Source organism: Lycorma delicatula, chromosome 12 (genome assembly GCF_047948215.1).
Source record: "Lycorma delicatula isolate Av1 chromosome 12, ASM4794821v1, whole genome shotgun sequence".
Classification (NCBI taxonomy): Eukaryota; Metazoa; Arthropoda; class Insecta; order Hemiptera; family Fulgoridae; genus Lycorma; species Lycorma delicatula.
In genome coordinates, this window is record NC_134466.1 from 25,605,902 (window position 1) to 25,624,259 (window position 18,358).

Genomic DNA, 18,358 nt, shown 5'->3' on the forward strand with positions numbered 1-18,358 from the left:
CGGAGTCGAACTGTTGTAAGATCCAAATATTTCATTAATTAAAATTTTATTTGGCTTTAACTCTGGAACCAATGAACATAAGTAGCCTACCATTCATTATATATCGTTTAAAAGCTCTCAATGAGGGCTTATTAGTGCAGTTACGTTAAAAATCCAATTTATTTTGGATTTTGAGCTTTTTTGGACACTTTTGGTCCAGTCGATTGCAATCAAAAGGGAAGGTGCACAACCAGATGTTACAACAGTCCCAAATACAAAATTTCAACATCCTACGGTTAATCGTTTTTTTAAATATGCGAGGTACGTACCGTACATACTTAACGCCCAAACCTCTCAAAATATGGATGGTCAAAATGGATATTTCCGATTAAATCTGAAAACCGTAATTTTTCGCGATCACAATACTTCCTTTGTACAAGGAAGTAAAAACGATTACAAAATAAATCATAATTAAAGTTAATATAAAAAAACCGTTACCAACAATTGAATTCGAACCGTTCAAGCGGTTTCGGAATTAAATTCCATCTTCAGGAGCGCTCGTCCTATTTGTAATACTGATTAAAAGTTCTCATTTAAATTATAAAAAAAAACGTGGTATTTGCTTAAAATCTTGCTTTGTTGTCTTGCAGACAACAGTTGAGACCATCAAATTGAAGAACGTTTACGTTGAGATAATTTTATAACATATGATGACCAAGTGTTACATTTTAAGCAAATACGATTTTTTATATTTTTATAATTTACATGTGAAGTGTTAATTACTATTACAAATAGGATGAATATGAGAGTTCCTGAAGATGAAATTTAATTCCGAAAGCGCTTGAACGCTTCGAATTCAATTTTGGTAAGCGCGACTCAAGGAGTTACTCACGCGACTCAACAGACACAATAAATTGGCTTACAAGAAAATGCTTATTATGCCTTAATAAATTACCGAAAACGGTTTAAAAATTAATTTAAAATACGATTAAAGGATTTTCTTCGACAAAAACATTATTATTCTGTACATAAATTTTTAAATAGCGGCAATAAAAAAATTTGAAGAAAAAAGCTAAAATTCCTGCATCCTATTTACCACTAACATAAAATACGCTGAAATTAGTTTTCTCAGTAATGCCTTTTGAATTGTAAATTATTTTTTTTATATTTAGTATCTTCATACAGTAATTATATTTTAAATAATTAAAACGACTAATCAAATAAAAAAAAAAAAAAGATATTAAACAGAGTATTTTGTGATGCTGACCAAGATTTTATCATACTTTTCTTAAATCCACCCACGCAAATGCTGGGACAGTTCCTTTTTATTTTATCACTGCAGCTGCATATCTTCGGTTATTTAGGTCACTCCTAACGTGACCTAAATAACCGATTATTTTCTGCTGATTGGAATAAACGATTTATTTACTCAATTACACATATCGTACAGATAACACACTTGCTTTGAAAAATTACAAGCCTACAAATAAATTGTGTTACGGTATAAAAGTGTTGTCAAATACAAAACGTTTTGGATGTAAACTTGGTAGTGTACTCAATAATATAATTATCCTGGATAAAATTTACTCTTAAAACGCTCAAAAAAAAGGAATTTAAAAAATGATCAGACTAATTCAGATCGGCTTAGCGGTGTTTTATTTTATTATTATTATTTTTTGTTATGAAAGACCGGGCATCAACAGCTATAGTCATCAGTCCGGTAAAAATATGTAGTGTATGAAAAAATGCCATATCTGACAGGGATTCAAACCCGGAACCTCCGTAAGATGTGCCGAGATACTACGTACTCAGCCACGGAGATCAGTATATTTATTTATTTTTTAAATTATATATATATATATATATATATATATATATATATATATATAAACAAAACCTGCAGACACTGACGAATTGAAAAGATAAAAGTTGTAAACGGATATTACTTGAGGTTAGCACACTGCCAAGGTGTAGAGGAGAACTTTGAACAAAAATTCAAAATTTATTTGAATAGTAAACTTACAATCGAAAACTAAAACTTTTAAATTTTATTTAAAATGTTAAAAATAAATATTGTAATATTTTTATTTCGGCTGTTATTTATTTATCTGTTGTGCCGTAAATAGTTATTATATATCATTATCAATATTACAGCAGTATTTACAATTCTTTACTGTAGGCAGTACGATTATAAAATGCAATATTACGTTCATGCAGCACCGTTTTACTTCATTTCACTGTTAACGAGATGTTTCCGGGTTGCAAATTTGATTGCTTATAACTCGATAACAAAGACATTAACAGGAGAACGGGTTTTTCCAATGATTTCCTCGTAAAATCTTAAATCGAAATCGTGTCATGTCTACCTCTCTATTTAAAAAAATTAAGTTTGATTCAATATAGCGGATCGAAGATGGCGAACAGAAATTTAGAACCCCGTTTTTCTTTCTGCCTCTAAATACCTCTTAGATGTGCAGTATAAAGCTGTTTCCTACTTAAATATCACCCGGTTAATATATCTATATAAATAAAAATGTAAATGTTAGTTTCTTAAAAATCTTAAATCTCCGAAAGTTCTTCACCGATTGCTTTGAAATTTTGACACAACGTTGCATTCGAATACGCGCGTGTTTTTATACACCTGCTATTAAACAGAATTATGTTCTGCACGTATTATAATTTCAAAAACAATCAAAACTTTTCCGCATGTAACTCTATTACTGCTTTACGAGCATATCTATAAAGAGAAAGTACAAATACAGCGAACAGACAACAGTTTGGATAAAGGGGTTTTTGTTAATATCTCAATAACCCCGGTTGATCCAAAAAACACAGAAGTTGTAGAAATTTCTGAAAGTTGTATGCACATACATGTGCTATGTGTATTTTGATTAATATCTCAAAATTGGCTTGACGTGAATTCCTCGAAAGCGAAGAAAACGGTAACAGAAAAACGGGTGTTTCTGTTAACCCATTTTTCTTTTCGCAATCGATTGCGTTAAAGTATGAAGAAAATGTAAAAAGATGGGAACAATAATTTTAACAATTTTTAGTTTTTTACTTTTTGTATGCGGTCATTAGGGATGGACTGGTGCCGTAACGCCGTTCCAGTAATGCTTTTTGGAAGAAATGCGTAAAATCAGGTCTAACTTTTATTTTAATATTACGTGTATTTATTATTATATCTCTAAGTAAGATACTATCACTTCCTTAAAAAATCGGGTGTGACGAACGACACTGCTGTTGCCTAAACATATCATACAATACTGAGGGAGCGCTGGGAGTCAATGACCTGTTTACTTACGTCGAAAACACCGGATTACATACGATATCCGAACGAGACAAGCAAAACCAACAGCTGTGCAACCGCACGTGAGTGTTTCAAAATTGGAATATTTCAACTAATAAAAAAATAGCGATGTTTCAACTATCAAATGTAAAGTTTTTTAATGTTCATTTATTAAATATTTTTGCGGATATTAAAACTGTTTCCTAACCCTCACTTCACTTTTATTTTTACCGATATATTATTAAGAAATAACGAGCCGATAAAAAAAAACATACAAACTAAATTATAAAACAGTCCTTGCTTTGGGATATCCGTAAGCAATTGGGGAAAAAATAAGTCGCTAAAAATCTAATTTACGAAAAAAGTTCAAACATTGACATGAAAAAGATATGTTTTGCTTCTTATCAATGTAACCATCGAAATAAACGTACATTATTCCTTACATTGTCGTGCAGCCAGCCGCCTGTAGCTGTGGACCGTTCTTGCGGTCTGCTGTTAATACAAAATCAAACGTTCCGGTACTGGAAAATTTGTAAGTGCACCCCTGGCAGACGTAGAAAATTGAACTTTAGTACGATGAAAGTAGTTAAATTATTCAGAATTCCGAAGTTTGATCGAATTTAGGGACGGGGAATATTCAACATTATTTCTTAAGTTTTTGCCTCATAAATGGAACAAAAAAAAATGTTAATTTTCAGCACATATTCGGCTATACATATCCCGGCTTCGGTCTAATTTTCGACGCCATCGGACAAGGTAGCGTACGGTACTCTCGGATACTAGTTAACTAATACTAGTTTAAGTATAACTTTTTGTTTTAACCTTGTTAAATAACATTGCATCAAATCGAGCCGATTTATTTAAATATTTACTTCGATACAACTAAATCCAGTTGTATCTAGTATTAATATGGACGACATTGAGCTTTTATTTTAAAAAAAAAGAGGTAACATGGGATAAGATTTTAACAATTTTTTATAATTACTGATACTTCATTTTTCAAGACTATATAAAAAATGTTATATATGAGGTAGCTGTTTGAGCAAGTCTAACCAATATTTTTTTTAATTAAAATTATTTTTTTTTATTTAGCAATTATACTCCGAATGCATGTGTATATTTGTCTAAATATATGCGGTTTTATGTTAAAAATACATTCAATGAACGAGGTGAACTGGGTACCCGATATGTTTTTTCTAAAAATTTTGATCTCTTAATTAGACTTTTAATTTTTAAAGTAAAAACTTGATCGACGAGATCAAATCAAGACCCGAATTTTTTTAATGAAATATTTTATCTTTTTGTAATTTCACTCTATTGTACAATTAAGTCGTTTATATTTAAAAACCTTATATTATTGTACTTGGAAAAAAATCTGTCCAAGGGCAAAGCCAGTAAAATTTTCCAACCAATTAAGGGTAATTTAAGTAGAATGCTACATTTCTTTGACTATGAAAATATTTTGAGGTTATAAATGAAGCATACATAAATTCAAAATATAATACATAAAATAACAATTAAAAAAAATATTTATCATTAATTTAGATACAATCAAGTACCTTTATACAGTATAATGCAAGCATTACATTACATTACATCACATGTAAATAATGAAGGAGTTGTATAAAGGAATTTTTTTTAACATCCAGGGCCACCATTAGGTACTGCATAAAGGGATTAAGTGAAAATTTTGTAACAGACATAAAATCCATCTCTTAAAAAATAGATATATAAAAAACGAATAAAGGAATGGAAACGGCTCTTTACAAAATGGGATAAAGCGCAATCGATATGAAAATGTTGAAAAGATTTTCTATTCTTCCCATGTCATCATTCAAAGCAATACCAATTCTGTGTGGGGTAATTTAAACTGATGACAATGCTGAAATAACTTGTACGATTAAGAACAATGCGACGCACAATTATCCAAGGGATGCAAGTAAAACATCACCAGATAGACATGAGATATCCTAGCGTTAACCTAGTTTGCTTCATAAAATGGCAGTTTAAAATCCGTTATGACATGCAATGCACTAGGTTCAGGATTAATATAACATTAGCTTATTTTCAATAGCAGTCATCCGCTAATTCTATCAAAACTACTACTACCTTTGATCGTTTAAATCATGTACAACAATCAGAATAAATAAACTTATTCTGGATAATTAGCAGAGTGCAAGATTACTTTTGTTCATTTCTTGGAATTTCTATGTCTCTAAGAATCAATTAAAAATTGGGATATGTATTGCAGTTATTAAGAGAAAGAGACAAATGAATGTCTGCAATTACTGGATATGTCACGGTGGTTTATTGAATCATAGTACGATAGAATAATTGGTTTGCTTGGCATTTCTCCCATCACCACCCATTCGGTCGCCCTAAAGCATAAGACTGAATGCTTGTACCACAAACGGCTACTGAGCGTCGAAACAGTTTAGCGACCAGTGTCCTACATAGCTCCTAGAGCTTACCTAACAGCATGAGTAGACTAAGCGCGGTGCCATACACCGCTGACTTACGTATCCCAACCGCTCACTTGTCATATATTTACTAAAATGGATAGGCGCAACCAGTCAACTACTAAAAATATATATGACATCCGTAAATTGAAATTTACTTCATCTAGACAGCAATTCGCTGCCACGCCTAGTTCACTGAATGCCAGCAAGTACCTGTCCACCATATTAAAGCGCTTGGAGCCTTTACTTACTGATGGTCAGCCATATATATATCTACTTTAAATTCACACAGCAATACGGTAAGTATTTTCCCTAAGGTAAACTACTGATAATAAACTCCCACACGGTCGACAATGCGGCTCTCGCCATATTGACTCACAGTTTGTGAGTGGCCAATTTTGACCTCCAAGTTCCAGGGTGGCCTGGTCTCTAAAAGGCACTGCAGTCAAACATCAGGTGTTCATTTGAGTAGACCTCGCCACAGACACACAGCTCATCAGCTGCTAAGTGGAACCGAAACAGATATTGATTTAAATTAACATGGTTGTGAGCACCCGGGCACCTGTTGCCCTTAAAAATGAACTAGAGGCATACCATCCCCCCAGATCTTGTATAAACTTACACAAGGATCTTTCCTTAGTCATGGTGTCCCATTTCAGCTGCCATGCTTCCACTGCAAGGCTCTGCAGCCTCTTCCGCAGGTGGGAGATGAGCAACTGAATGAAATTTATATCTGGTGCATTGTGATCTCCGTTCCGCTCCGGTACTGATCCGGCTTAAAAACCGCATCGCAAATACCTCAGCCTCCTGGCCTCTACGCAATCTCCATATGGCTGCCCAAACTTTTACCACTAAATCAATTGGGAGAGCCTTTCCCAAAACAATGGTAGCCTCGTAGGAGGTTGTTTTAAAAACAGCTGTGCATACAATTAAGACTCTGCGCTGGACATTCCTTAAATTTTGAACAAGTGCTCTATTCATATCCAACCTATGCACCCACAACAATAGAGTAAGGCAGAAATAATCTGTGACTTAATATAAGGTAATTAATATAACATTTAATTAGTATGGCAGTAAGAGGAAGGCAGGACATGTGAACTCTGTGACCGACTAAAAAGAAACAACCAATGGAGTCACCCTGTTTCGGCCTATCCATAACTGGATTCACAAGAAAAAAAGGTTACAAAATTCCTGCTGCATCATCTGTTGCCAATGAAGCAGGTAAAGTTATGAAAAAAATGTAATAATCAAGAATTTATCAAAATTTATGAGACCAAAGGAAGATAACAAATTATCAATGTGCAAATTAACAAAGTTCCACTATTGTCATCAAAATTGTCCACCCATCTGTGTATACATTATAGTTGTAAGAATGGTGTATTACTAAATAACAACCTTAATATGAGAATACAATTTATTTTATTATATATAATTAATGCATCACAGAAGCAAGCTTGTGCATAGGCATACGATATGAAATGAATTCCCTCGGATTTAGAACTTCCAGTCGAAATGCTGTGACAGTACTACTCTGCCATAACGGTCTTAAACAATTCTAATCTTTATTGTTATCATTTAACAGTAGAAATATATTAACAAATCACTATCAAGAAAAAATAAAAAAAAAAAGATTGTAAGATCATATTTTCTGTTTGCATTATAATAATTTAATTCTTATATGTACCCTACAGGCTAATATATTATTGTTGTGTAACATGATTGTTTCAAGATGCTGGTATTAATTATTGTTAATATTTAATGTGTATTGGTTAATTTAAATTGATTTGTTACAACTGACATCTGTTGCTGATTGTCCTTTTAGGACAAAGCATGAGAAATGGAGCTATAACTTATATCAAAAAGAAAAAATAATAAAGCATTATTATTCAAAATTGAAATATCTTGAAAGAAATATAAACATCTTCGTTAACAACGTTATTTTAAGTTACTAAACGCAAAAATAACACGTTCAACATTGATAATGAATAAACAAGCTCTTCAGACTTGCAAGAAAAAAAGCAAAGAAGAACAATTCAAAAAAGGCAGCAAAATCTTTTAAAAAATATAACAATGAACTAAAAGTTCTTTTATTATATCATAGAATGATTCATACTTCTCCGAATTATAGTTTTCCCATATATTTTAACAGTTACTTAAATAAATTGTTTGCTTCCAATTTAACTATTCATTTTAGAAGAATCATACTTTTTTTTAAAAACTGGAATTATTTTTGTTACTACAAAGAATGCTTAATAAAACTAAATATTTCTTGTCGCATCTCTCATCAGTTATATTAGATTACACAATAATGAACAAAATTTAAAAATTAAAAATATATAGATATTTATAAAATTTTTATTTTATTCTTAAAAAATCCAACATGACTGATTGACAAATCTAAAAAACCTGTCTAACTAGACATGTATGTTTTGGTTTTTTAACCATTAACCATGACCATTTTAATCATTAACTCTTTAAAAAATGCTTTTCAATAATAATAATAATTAAATTTATACTTATTCTTTAATGAAGATATCTTTTTTGTAAGTGAAATGTGTCCATAAAATTAATAATAAAAATAGATTACAATACCATAGTAGAAAAATAAAGGAACCCACCGGGGTTGGTCTAATGGTAAACGCATCTTCCCAAATCAGCTGATTTGGAAGTCGAAAGTTCCAGCGTTCCAAGTCCTAGTAAGTCAGTTATTTTTACATGGATTTGAATACTAGATCGTGGATACCGATGTTCTTTCGTGGTCGGGTTTCAATTAACCACAAATCTCAGGAATAGTTGACCTGAGACTGTACAAGACTACAGTTCATTTACACTCATACAAATCATCCTCATTCATCTTCTATAGTATTAACTGAAAGGTAATTACCGGAAAGGAAAATAAAGGAGTTGGAAGGAAATCAGCCAGTTATTAACTATTACAGATGGTCCTATAATGACCAGTAACAAAAGAAAAAGTTGGAAATTAATATATTTTTTTATATACAATTTTGTTTTATTTTTATAACATTTTTTTAAGCATGTCCTACTTTTTATTATAATAATTTTTTTTTATATGTACTAAAATAATTTAATGGAATACAAGTATTTTTGTTCCAAATTAATAGCATATTATTATTCTTGCAACAAATGATACCACATACTTTGTAAATAAAATGAACTTTTAATGAAAAAATCCAGCCAAAAACTAAAAATTAAATTTAAGTAGAGGTAAGAAAGATTCATATAGACACGACTGTAAAACTGAAATTCAATTTTGAAACAGGTACGATTTTGAATTAAATAAAATCAAAATGAACCAAAAACATAATCAGAATGAACTGTAGGGCATGAAAGACAATGTTAAAAAGATAAATTGCTACAAGAATACATTACATCATATTTGGACAGAAATTAAACATGAATACATGCTAAGAAACAACATATTGATATTTATCATTAATATTTGGAATATTGTAAATATGAAAATACAACAAAAAAGAATTAAATTATTCATCACAGAATTAAAAAAAAAATTAAACCTGTTTATAAACAATAATTATACTACCTGTTTACTAATTAAAGCTTTTTTGGTGTAATTAATGAAAATATTATCATACATTCACCTTAAACTGACTTCAATTTAAAAAAAATAAAAATCGTCATGATTTAAGTTTTTTAGTTACGTTATTTTACACATTTCTTGAAATTAAAAATATATAAGTTATGGTAATTACATAAAACTAGAAATGTTTGATATGGATTTTGCGTAATTCAAGAGTGTAAATTCACAGTTAAAAATAGTATCAATTTAATCAATACATCATTGGTAAATTTTTATTTCAATTCCGTTCTTAATGTTAAAATGATTTTGACATGCAAATTACAATATTTATAATGAGTCCACAGTTTTACAAAAATATTTAATTATTTTTAAATTATTAAACAAGAGTAGATTATATATTTAATTAATAAAAATCAGTATCAAAAATTTTACAACAAACATAATCTAGATAATAGAACAACCCTAGTCGCATGCGATGCCATCAAAAGGGTTGACATACTTATATTTTATTGATAAAAAAATATAATTTACAAATTTTTAAAAGCACAACTCACCATAATTAATATTAGGTTGAACGGAAGGTATGCGAAGATATTCTCTAAAATTAGTAACAGCTTCATTCTCCTCGATTATATCGTTACTATTTACAGACATTTTAAATACCGGCTAGTCACGAACGACCTCAGCTGATCTTCTGTCAGAAGATCGGAACTGTCTCAGCTGTGCGTTGCTCTCCCACAAAACAATTTAGCCAACGCTAGACTAAATATACTTTTTATATACAAGTAAATATGATTAATTTTCTACTAATAACAAGTTTAATATATTAATAAAATATATTATTCCTATAAATAATAATAGTTTAATATTTAAAACCAAGTAATTAATTCATCAGTTCTAAATCATATAAAAAAAATAATAATAAAACACATATGTTCTCTACCAACGACGTCAATAATATTTATCCGTAAGAGAAGTCGAATCAATATTCGTTGTGAAATTTTAAACAATTCATACGGAATTCTTTTGATTCACCCGTTGCCATGACAAAAATAAACATCGGTAAAAATATTATAACAACTCTACATGGATGTTTAAACACCGAAATTACAGGTCAATCACACAAACTTAACAACACACATACATTTTTCAACACATTTACCATAATGTCGTGGTATCCACAACCAAAACTACGAATTACACATACTTTGCCTGCCATAACTAACATACATTATTATAGAGTGGGTTCATCTTTAAATAGTGTTCGTGAAGGTGGAGGTATATTTGGAAAAATGCAAAAAGCCAAAGAAGATGAATACTTCTATAAAAAAACAAAAGATGATATAGAAAGAATGGCAGAGCATAAAGAAGATCAAATACAACTTGTTAAGGAACACATTTCAAAACACGCAGACGATATTGAACATTACAAAAAAATGCTTGAAGATTTGAAAGCAGAATTAAAAAAGACTAAAAAAAAGTGAACAAAATCATTATGGACAAACGTGAAAGGATTTTTGAATTTAGTTTGTTGATGTTATTTGTTAAACAGATCATTCAATAATTATTAAATATTTAATGAAAATGTCATGTTTTTGTATTTTTTCCAGAAAATTCTTCATAAAAGTGACAATATTTGTAACCAGTACATTGTATAAACAATACAAATACAATTTAGTAAAATACATATTTTATTTTTTTTCCTTATATTCTTACATCTTTTATGGAACATTAAGATAACCAGAATCAAAAATGTAAATAAATAAAACCAACTGGTAAATTACATTGCTGCATTATCTTTGGAAAAAATGATTAAAGAGGTTTTATTAAGTAAGGTTTTATCAGAATAATTCACTTACCTCTGAAATATTGTCAGGTAACTAATATATTCAAATTTCTCCTTTAGGATAGTGTTATAGGAATAATACAAAAAATGTTTTTTCTGATGAAAAAATGAATTAAGAGAAAAAAATAATTGTTAAAACCCATATTTAAAATATAAACAAATGAAATAGTTCAAATTTAGAAGGCTTCAATGAAAATGATTTGACATAAATATACATGTTGAACAAAATGTAGAAAGTAGGGCTTTTTTTAAATTACTATTAATAGATGACTGCTACACTATTTGCACCTGACACATACATTTTCTTAAATTCTGTGCATTGTAATAAAACGCACATAAATTTGAGCAGATAAACTTAGAAAATGAGATACAAGTGAAGTCTTATAGTTATAAAACTGTTTTATTTACAACCATGAACTAAGGAAAAAGCTAAATCTGTCAAAATTTACATTGCTCAACTTTTTTTCTGTTGCTTTGTAGTAACAAAGCAACTTTGTCACATCAAAGTGACATTGATGTGGAAAAAATCTTTAAAATTACTTTGATCTAATAGATTTAGAAAAAACAGTCCATTTATATAGTACATCACTATCTAAAACTTGTTTACCTTCCTGAAGTTCAAAATTATTTGCAAAGATTATGCGTATTCAAAATTCAATCTTGAGATGTTATTTTCACAGTGCTGATGTAATTATACAAAGTGTTGCTTTAGTTTTTGACTAATTTATTTTGTAAATATCAGTTGTTAATAACAATATAAAATTATTGTATTGGGAAGTAGCATAATAATCTATTTTAATGTTTTAGAGCCTTAGCATTTGGAAATCACTATTATGACAGATGTCAAAACTGACCTAAAGGCCAGTCTGTTAAGTCAGTCAATACATTGACATAATATTGCTAAAAGAAAAATCTTTTTATTTAAAATTGTGAAAAAATGTTTTAAATCGATTATTTTTAGAATAAGTGACCATTCTATTTAGCAAAGATTGTGCATTCTGAAATATTAACACAAGATAAAACTTATTTAATTCTCTAGATATGGATCTACATGTATTCATATTTAAAGACGTCAATGATTTTGTTTTTTTTGAGGGGATCCTCAAGAGATGATTTTATGCTTTAGATTTATAATAGATTTATTTATAATAATGGTTTACGACTGAATGAGAAAAAATTTAATTCTGTTTGAATTGTTATCAATGTTAAGAATGTTATGAATCTGAGTAGAGCAAGTAAATTGTTCTAAATTTAGGTATAGTCTACATTAACATATGTAATATACATATATAATGTAATTAACATGTATAATAGCTTTGTATCAGTATAGTCCAATGCACATTTATAATGGCTTACCTACAAGCTATGTAATTCTGCAAACAAAACAAGTTGGGACATGTCAACTATATTATACCCAATTCTTTTATCTTTGTAATGTTAATATTTTGTATTCTGGAACTTCTTTTTTTTTAAATGTATGTAAAAAATTCATTAGATTTAATGTTGTCTGAAAGAATAACAATTACAATTCAAGGAGAAAAATTAAAAGCTTTTGACTATGACCTTGTTGTGTTAGTGCGATTTCTGCTATGAGGGCTTGTCATACCCCTCATGTAAAAGTGCTGCTACTGCTGTGAGAGTTATATAAAACCTCACATCAGCTAATATAAACAGATTGGGTATGTATAGAGATATATCAAAATGCGTAAAAACCTCCAAAGAATCTAAAAATGGCCTTAGCTGTAGGAAAGCATGATATTGGTAAACTTTACAACCAACTAAATCAGAGATAATCTTACTTATTCCCTATGAACAGCTTATTTATTCAATAATGTTCTCATGCAGTTAAAAAGTAGGGTTATAAACAATGTTTTCAAAATTTATTTTGTTGATGAAAGAGACAACATAATTTTAGTTTATAACATTTGTAATAGGTCAAAATGTATGTTTTCTGTGCGGTTGAGTTATTGGTAAAGTAAATACAAAATATTATGATGATCATAGGCTTATATAAATGGTATACTGAATTTTGTTTATTTTTTAAATATCAATTGTTTTGTTAACTACATTGCTACAAGTTTGTTTTCATATTGCTTACTAATATGTTTTAGATTACTTTTATCTATTTTTTGTTGTTGTTGAACTGTGATCGAGCCAGATTGGGACATGTCCCCACCGGTTGGAGGGGATTTTGATGCTTATTGGGTTTTGGTGAGCGAGGTCCCCTCAGACAGCAGCGGGACCGATAGTGCAGCAGAAATTGATGGAAAGACGCAGAGAAACTGAGACGAAAGGCTTGGCGGCAGGGACAGGCTGTCACTTCACCAGCTTTAGTTGCTGCGGGTTTTGCAGGTGGTAGCATGGCCTTGAGGAGGACTTCCCGCATCTCCCAGTATGGTCTGATGATATGGAAGTGGGGCAGGGGTTCTCGAAGATAACTGGGAAATGGAGATTGCACCTTTCTCCATCGGTTGTAGAGGAAAGAAGTCCAAGGTTGCTGGTAGGTGTGGGGTGTCATTCCAGGATGTCTCTGACAGTGGGAGATGGAGGGGAAAAGGAGTGTAGATGGTGCAAAGAGCCTTACACTCCAGAAGAGATGTTTTATTAATAACATGACTTTTTTGTTTAACCACGTTAGAAAGTTCAGCTTGCTTGTGCGGCAGCATACGAACAAAAAAATAGAAATCAAAGAGTGTTCCGAATGTATGAATGCCTCTGTTTGTTTAATGAAGATGTTCTTGATGAAGATAATCATAGAGCCTCAGAAGGAATAATCAACTAAGCCTGGTATGGTGGAAGAGGCCACCCAGACATATTCCATTGTCACTGACATGGCTCCACAGACTCCAACTGCGAAGACATAGTTTCACAGACTCCAGCCGCGGGTCTTGACCGGACTGCGCCCTGGTCAGGTGTGCATCTCTATCGAATAATTGATGTTGCTGAAGAGGACCTTCCTTTGGAGCTGGCCTGAGAATGTTTTCCAATCTTCAGTCCTGGTGGAAAACACTGCTGGGGTAGAAGAGGTAATGGATTTGAATGGATAATTGATCTAGCGGATGAAGTCGACCACCCAAATCACACTTTGGTATTTAGTAAAGCACCATGGATTGGGAGCTAAATCATTCAGGTAAATTGATGGCGAACCAAGCCCTTGTTGTACAGTCATCTGTTCGAGAACTGTAAGCTCGGCTCGGATGTAAGCTAGGCTCAGATGTAAGCTATTTGAAGCATAGGTCATGGAGTTTTGCATTAACAACCTGAGATGTATATGCATTATTGTGGTAAAATAGCACTTTCCTTTTGGCTAGATGTAGAAGTACAGCCTGAATAGCACACTTCAATTGATTCATTCAGTAATACTCCCTGATGGCAATGTTTGCTTGAGATATGGAATTTTGTAGCATATGAAAAATGCTACTGCTGACCAGGAACCCCAGATGGAAGGCTGAGATGCTACCACTGTGTTGTGGAGATCAATTTTTCCCAGTTGTCTACTAGAACCACCACATCAAGAGAATCCCAAATAAAACACACCCAAGACTTTCCTGCAAGTGGAACACCATTTTTGCTTTCTTTGGTACACTTTCACCTGTGTTCCCATCCACTATTTTGTTTGGTCTCTGGCACATAATTTCATCTACTGTTGTAAATCATCAGAGAAACTGAGCGAACAAAAATTTAAATAAGTCTAAACATCCTTGAAAAATACTGATTAGACTAATAACAATTACACCACCCAAGAATTTTCTTTGGATGCAAATATTGGGTCACCCAATATTTTCAAAATACCTTCTGTCAGTGATCATTTAATATATCCTGAGTGTTCATTTTAAATGGATTTATGACATTAAAATCAACTTAAACCTTTAAAATAAGTACTCTTTCTATCAGCTTTTTACCCATTTTTCAGCAAATATCATATTTGCTCATTAGATCGCCATGAACAGGCGATAATCAATCAGACAGGCGATATCCAATTACACACACTTGTCTAAAACTTTGCGGCATGTCATTTACAAGATGATCATACTATCATATTTATTTGGTTATACTTATGACATCTCTGTCTGGCCCAGAACTTTCTGAACAACCTGGTAAAATGTTTCAATGAGGTAATTCATTTCAAACATTCTGTTTAGTTGATAATCCAGAATCAGTTTTCTTGATTTGTAGGCAGCTGCATTCCATGATCTGTGAAATTACACCAAGATCCTGGGCAACTTAGATAAACTATCCATGATCAAGACGTCTACTCTGTAAATAAATCATCTATTTTTTATGATTGTTCTTTATTATTTGTATTATTGGATAAAGATATGATTTTGGTAGATTTTTGATGCTCCATAACCATTCTTGGTTATCTGGTAAGAGGTTGTCAATGAATTGATTTAGGAATTCTGCTTCTTGTTTGAAGCAGAGTGACAGCTAGCATAGTGACTGGAGAACCTATCATGTAAAACTGCCCCTCCTAATCCTTCTCTAATTGTAGCTTATATTGATGGCTTGATGCCAAAAAAATCAGATTAGTATAGAGAATCAGTGTTAAAATGTAATGGATTTGGCTGGAATATTAACTTCCTGGAGAGTAAGTCTAATGCTAGCCATCTTGTTACACCCAACACCTTTTGAAAGGTTGAGTGGGTTGTGTTATAAGGTGAATGTAAGGTCAATCAGTATACCCAACATAATATGCTCTGATACCAAACTAATGCAGGATGCATCAGTGAAAATGACATTCTCAAAATTACTCTTAATTTCACTAATACAAATTTATGAATATATTCAAAACTAACTCAAAAATATTTATATTAATAAAATGATATATTTTTATAACAAACATATTTGAATAATAAAATCTGGATACATGACAGTGTTCTATTTATTAAATATTTGGTGCTATATTATAATACAGGGTTTGATAGAATATACTGTGCAAAAATTATTTTGACAAAAAAACAAAGATAAAACTGACAGTTATACAAAGATATTTTATAATGTGACTTCCAAATAAAATTTAATTATGATTGAACAGTTTATTTAAAACACCTTTTTCCAAAGTTTTGATTGCAGTATCAGTATAATGCCAATTTTTGTAAATTGCTTCATAACATATAGTATAACCTTGTTCAGAAGGAACCAGATGTGATCCAGATAAATGTAAGTTTGCATAATCCAGGAAATTGTTATAACCTACAAAGATCATAAAGTGCGATGCGATGCATAAAATATAAAAACTTATTTCAAATACTGCTCCCATACTATTTACTCTTTACATAGCCAATACGCCAGTGATGTACAACAATAATTTTGGTATGCTGGTGACTGGGGCATATCTACCAGACATGAATCTTTTGACACCACAGAGGATCTCATATCTGACCTGTCAAAATTAACAAAAGGTACTTTGAAAATGGTGAAAAGTACGTAATGACTTTCTTTTGCTTCAACAATAGGCTAGCAGGTAGAGAGCATGGGATATTTTTTCACGGAAGGAGAGTTACTCATGACAGACAACCAATATTCCTGGATATAAATTTTGATTGATTTTTAAAGCACAATTTACAAAAACTACTGAAAAAATAAGAACAAGAAACAGAATAATACAAAAGCTGTTTGGTTGTACTCAACAAAAAAATGTAGCAACTCTCATTAATCTTAGGAGAATATTTAGCTGGTTATATAGTGTCATTATTAGCCTTATTTCTGAAGTAATTAGAACAACCACATTATGGTTGTCAGTGTTGACTGATATACCGAAATCTAGATCTACTAGTCCACTCACGACATTCCTGACCAGAACACCATATAGTTATAGATTGTGAGAGAAGATCAGGAAAAGAGTTTTGTGTCACAAAAAAGTACTCTGCCACAAAAAAGTGATACCTGGAAGCTGATATGATGTGGGTGGCTTTGAACAAACTGAGGATGGAGCATAGTATTGTGAAGCTTCAAGGCAGACTATAAAACACAAAAGAAGACTTACAATTTTATCTTTTAGATTTTTCATATTAGTATATGAGTGTATTTCTTTGTGTAATATGTAATTTGTTATATTTAATGACCTACTTAATCAAACTTTACCGAATGTATATATTGACAAAACCATACATTAAACATAAAAAAAATAGGGATCTGGTCTACAACACAAGCTCTGTCACATTTTTTTGAATGGAGATATGTGAATTCAATACTATGTGGTTTTACAGCTTATAGTTGTATAATATAAACATTACACATGCATCTAACTTATGGGTCAATAATGAACAGTATTTAATTTTCTGATAAATAAATGTGAAAAATTTTAACTTCCCAATTTGAAAAAAAAAATTAAGTTTATTTTACAGCATGGGGAATATTGTAAAAACTTGATGAACAAAACATGATGAAATAAAGGTAACATGAAGTGCGGTAAAAAAGTAAGTAATGTTATTACAAAAAATATTCTGATGCTGAATCATTTTGGCTAATCAGATGTACGCAGAATGTACATCTGCATACATCAAACCAAACAAATTAAAATTGTATGCATCTTTCATATTCCGTGTGTTTGCCATATTGTTTTTTCAATAAAAATTTATATCTTGTGAACAAATTGAGATATTTTATGATATACAAGGGGTATGTATACCTTGTAGAATTTTCATGACAGTATGATGGTTATGCTGACAATCTTTTAGGAGTATCAGGTTTTGATGAGTATGCTCCTCAAGGACAAACTGTCAACAGTATTACATAATTGTATACTAATGACGTCATTTCATTCACAATAAAACATGTAACATTTTATATAATATAATACAATTAAATAAAACTAATATATATAAGCTATTAATGATTAAAAAACTTACTTACTTCATAGATGACATTTTGGAATTTTCAAAGGTAAAATTTATTGTACATTTTTATTAAAAATCACAAAACAATAGAGAGGGAAAAAGAAGCAAGATAGGGTATTTGTCACATGAATTTTTTTTTAGTTTGATGCTCTGAATCAGTTTCTTAAATTTGATAAACACTCCCTGGATCCCAGCATATGAACAGTGTTTCACCATATTCAATAAATAGTGTTATAATGTAAATTTTTTTTTGACATGAATTTTATGAGCTAACTTCAAACAAGTAAATAATTTAAATTTATAAATATTATTAAATTATAACAAAGAATGATAGACAATTTGTTTAACTAAGATCTAAAATAACTTTTTTATAAAAATTACTATTCA

The 18,358-nt window shown here is 30.9% G+C and overlaps 1 protein-coding gene across 7 annotated transcripts in view; it reads right to left on the reverse strand.

Annotated features, from left to right (window-relative positions):
- LOC142332878 (aminoacylase-1-like) overlaps positions 1–9,999 on the reverse strand; it is an 86,588-nt gene extending 76,589 nt beyond the window's left edge. For 4 of the 7 annotated variants that reach the window (XR_012758427.1, XR_012758428.1, XR_012758429.1 and 1 more), the window contains exon 1: positions 9,841–9,998. Coding sequence is in view for 4 of the 7 variants with exons in the window: in XM_075379566.1 (XP_075235681.1) it covers positions 9,841–9,940 (100 nt within the window). In the remaining 3 variants the exon portion in view is untranslated. Of the gene's footprint in view, positions 1–9,840 lie in introns of all 7 variants that reach the window. The other 3 variants (XM_075379568.1, XM_075379569.1, XM_075379567.1) reach the window with 1 other exon arrangement.
- Positions 10,000–18,358: the final 8,359 nt, after the last annotated feature.